This window comes from Astatotilapia calliptera, chromosome 2, assembly GCF_964374335.1.
Source record: "Astatotilapia calliptera chromosome 2, fAstCal68.1, whole genome shotgun sequence".
In the NCBI taxonomy this organism is placed as follows: Eukaryota; Metazoa; Chordata; class Actinopteri; order Cichliformes; family Cichlidae; genus Astatotilapia; species Astatotilapia calliptera.
Window position 1 is genome coordinate 9,697,090 of NC_137423.1, and position 4,440 is coordinate 9,701,529.

Here is a 4,440-nt window from a genome sequence, read left to right on the forward strand (position 1 = left end):
GTTCTAACCGGAAGCCCAGAGAGCTTCGACAATGCAGCACAATGCCCTGAAGCATCAGCATCAAAATATACTTCAAGTACCAAAAAGTACTCATTGTGCAGAATGCCCTATTTTTGAATAGCTGGACATTTAATTACTTTATCACCAGCTGTGACTACAGCTGATAATCAACCATGTTTCATAGGGATGTGACTACATTTAGAAATGTCACGCATTTTTAGGTATAAAGCAAAAGATGCAATGAAATAAATAAGCTATCACATATTAATCCAAATGAATTCACTGAAATACATCTGCACATTTCTGCAGCCTGACTTATTACACACGTGAACACAGTACACATTTGTTTACTGCAAGCTTGTTTCAGAGATGTGATGCAGTTAAATCTGTATGCGTCTGTTTCCTTGTAGTGTTAGTAGAGATGGTGAACCTGACACAATCCTGTGTTTGGTGTGAAGGAAACCAGTTAACAGCCGGTTTAGTGAAATTCTCTTGAACACATGGAAAACTCATCGTCGTCTCGAAGTGAGCAGCTGAAGCGTCCCGTGTGATCAGAGATCCTCGTCATCCTCGCTCACCATGACGTCGAGCTCTTTGTCTTTCCGTACGACGCTCTCGGTGATGAACTCCTTGTGCTGCTCCTCCAGCTCACGCAGCTCCGCCTGCAGGCGCTCCAGGTGGAGCACTCGCCGGTTCCTCAGCAGCCGGCTGGGGAATGGGTTCATGTCGTTGAAGGCGATGCTGGTCAGCTTCCTGCATGGACACACGCAGGTGGAAAGGACTCGATCACCAACACAGAGGAACTGGAAACTGATCAGCTTGAGTGTTTCTGTTTTATGCTGCTTGATACTTCAGGTACTGCAGTTTGAGCAGGAAATACTGGACTGACTGGACCACATGTATCCGAGAGCTGCAGATACTTAAAAATCTTTAAATCGTTGTTACTGTGATCAGGGAAATTTAAACTTCTCACAAAATTTCAGTAAAAAGGGTTTGAAGCTCAAAGATTCAACAGCTACATCCGCTACACTTCTGAGAGTGTAACAGCTCGTAGATTAAGGCGGGTGGAGGCGAGTGCGTACCTGGCATTGGAGACGGTCTTTGTGAAGAAGCGTAGGTACTGGTAGATCTCCACGCTGTCGTGAATCTTCAGGATGTCGTCCTCTTTGTATTTGAACAGAGCCAGAGTGTATCTGAAGATCACCTGCAGCACAGACACGCATTTCATAACAGGACACTCACGCCACACAATTAATTGGAAACTTTGAGGAGGTGAGTCATAAAATTACTCTTTCAGTTGTGGTGCAGTTGGGCCCTTTACTCATTACAGCTCTGATCGATTTCCAATAAGCCACTTGGTTCCTCAGTTGCCAGATAATATTAACTTACTTGGTAGTTGAGCTTTAAGTTTAAATTAAACTTTTGGGTTGGATCTACGTGGCTGAAGCTGTTGTCAGCATTTATCCCTGTGTGGTATATATTTCTGTGTCTGAACTGTGATTTTATTTCCTGAGACAAACGATGTAAAAGCTGTGCTGCATTTGTCACATTGCAGAAACAAGCCCAAAGCCATTGTCCCGCTCATCGTCTGGATTTACGCTGCTTGTGGTAGACTGTGAGGTCGTTACTAGAATGATCTGCTTTCCCACTCCTATTTCATGTCACATGACAGTTCCCCATGCTTAGTAAACAATGTCTTATTACTCCTAAAATGTAAATAAAGACATCTAAAGGTGAAAACAAAATCATTTTTGTTTCCATGGACACTACTGTGGTGCATTCAAGTGTTGTCTGCATTTCTGTCATGGTGTGTTCGGGTGTATGGTACCTTGGTACCCTCATACAGGAAGGCGTCCCACAGAGGCATCAGGATGTCGCTGGGCAGACTCTCCACAAAAACCACCAGGAACCAGTTGAAGGTGACCAGAGAGACGTCAATGTTGTGATCCTCAAAGTGAGATGCCAGGCGAGGAAGCTTCTCCGCCATGAAGTCCTTCAGCACGCGCTGGTCCGCCTGAGCACAAAGACTCACAGAGATCAGCCTCACTGATCACTAAAACAGATCACAGCAGGCAAGCAGGTGAGTGTGTCTGCTGACCTGAGAGGCCACCAGATTCTTGGTGTAGTAGTCCTGAGGCATGATGGCTTCCACCACTGCCACCAGACACCAGAAGGCGTCTTCGTCACTTTGGAGGACCAGCAGAGCGAGGGCCGCTAACCTGTGGACATTGATGGAAGGTGAGGTTCTGCCTGGAAGGCGGGTCCACATAAGAACTCAGATATAAAATTTATACTTTTGTTCTGACCTGTTGAGTACCTGGCAGTAGCCAATGGCAGGGTTATGCCCGGAGAAGGCCAGAAGGATGCGGCGGAGCTGCTGGAGGGCGGGGCTGGACAGCGAGGAGAAGTGCTGATTGGTCGTCAGGGTTCGGTGAAGGTCCAGCTGGACCTGCCTGGAGGCAGGATTAGGAGCTGTCCGACTCTTCTCACACAGCTGGAAACAGAACAGGATTACTGAGTGCTCGCCAGCATTCCCAACAGGAAGGAGGAGGAGCCACCTGTGCTCAGGTGCGGATAAAGCACTCTGTTGGCAGAGGTATGAAAATGCGCAGTAAAATCTAACGTGCATAGCTAACTTCATCAACGACATTTTGGGAGGAATAATCACACATCAGCCTTCGGCCATTTTTTGATGAACGCATACGCCCCCTAGAGCGCGCTAACTTTATTAACAGCCACACAAATGTAAAGCACACATCAAACATAAATAAACCATTTGACTGTCTCCATAATTGAGAGAATTTTCTCTTCTTATTTCAACACACTCTCTCTCTCTACAGCTGTACCTGCTGATAGCGTTGCGTGTGGCACTCTTGGCTTGTCAAAGTTCTGGCTCGGACCAAACAGCGCCACACTCTGCCGATACTCCCGAGGGACGCCTTCACGCACCAGAATTTTGAGCTCAGGTGAGATGATGAAGTCATCGTCGGACCTGCCTGCAAGGTACTGAGCCCAGCGGCTCAGCAGGGGGTGCTCCAGACCCTCCTACAGAGACAATGATGTATGATATAAAAAGAGGATAACCATTATCTGTTAAGCATTATGTTACAATTTAACATAATGTAAAATTGTAACATTGTAAACATAATGTTACAATTTTAATCCGTATTAATATCATAGGGAGATTAATATCCCTACAATATTAAGCATCAGACTTTATCAAATTTTCTAAAAACTTTTTTTGTTGGATAGTGTAGCGCAGCTGGATAGTGTAGTGGTAATACTACATATCTTTGGAGTCGCACGTTCGATTCCCACCCAGTATCCAGTAAGGGTCCTGGCTAGACCCCTCATGCTAACCAAAAATCCCTGGAATGGTGCGGCTATGTCTGCAGTCTCTCCGCTTAAATTTAGAGCTTGCTTGTTTGTTAAATGTATTATTTACTGTTTTTAGTTTACTCCATGACGGGGCTGGATATCGGGCGTCCTGCACCACCCATCCGGTCTGGAGCATAGCGAAACCATTTCTGCACTGTTTGAACGAAGGTAAACTCAGAAACTGCCCCCACCTGCTGAGTCAGGCCATCTAAGACAACAAAAACCCCCAAAAACAAACAAACAAAAAAACAGTAAACGTTGTGTCTGGAAGGCGGGTCCACATAAGAACTCAGATATAATATTTATATTTTTGTTCTAACCTGTTGAGTCCCTGGCAGCAGCCAATGGCAAGGTTGTGCCAGCCAGCAGGATGCTGCGGAGCTGCTGAAGGGCGGGGCTGGAGTCTGAAAGTAAGAGCTCGTTTAGACTCTATTCTGTGAACAGGCTTGCTCCCACGAATATGTGAATTCATCTGTAAAAGAGTTTAACTCTAATGCACCTGTTCCTCCTGCTCCCTGCTGCAGGGCGGCCTGTTGGACTACGAATGCCAGTGCGGAGCTAAGAAGATCAAAGAGGAGCTGTTGTTCTTGAACCTGCCAAAGTGAGTAACCTCAAATCGGTCCCCAAAGGCCTCAAACCACCACAGTTCAGTCGGTGTCAGTTTTGTTCATGTCATGTCCTCCTTGCGTCTTCCTTTGAGCCTCTCCTCTTTGTCTCATCTCTTTCAGTGTGCTGATCTTCCAGCTGAAGTGGTTTACGTTCACTCCATCGTTCACCGTGGAGAAGAAGAACAGCCCCATTGTTCTGACACAGCAGCTGGTGATCAGCCAGGACACAGCCTTTACTGAAGAGGTAAGGGAAAAGGCACACCGTTCATTTCAAGTATGGATGGAGCCCATTTCTAAGCTAACGGGTGGTGCCGCTGCCCTCTCCCAGTAAACTGCTCGCTATTTGTTGGTCAGCGTGATCAGTCGTTTGGGCTCCTCAGCTTACAGCGGTGAGTGGGTGCTTTCAGACACATGTGCTGAATGCAGGTCAGCTTTGAAAGTTTATGAGACGTTA

At 46.4% G+C, this 4,440-nt stretch overlaps 1 protein-coding gene across 1 annotated transcript; it reads right to left on the reverse strand.

Annotated features, from left to right (window-relative positions):
- Positions 1-551: 551 nt before the first annotated feature.
- LOC145420608 (TBC1 domain family member 2A-like) lies at positions 552-3,354 on the reverse strand. Its single transcript, XM_080290004.1, has 7 exons — positions 3,319-3,354; positions 2,872-3,045; positions 2,307-2,494; positions 2,099-2,219; positions 1,829-2,014; positions 1,083-1,204; positions 552-753 (listed from the first exon to the last, which is right to left on the reverse strand). Exons 1-7 carry the CDS (start codon positions 3,352-3,354, stop codon positions 552-554), a joined length of 1,029 nt encoding a protein of 342 aa, XP_080146130.1.
- Positions 3,355-4,440: the final 1,086 nt, after the last annotated feature.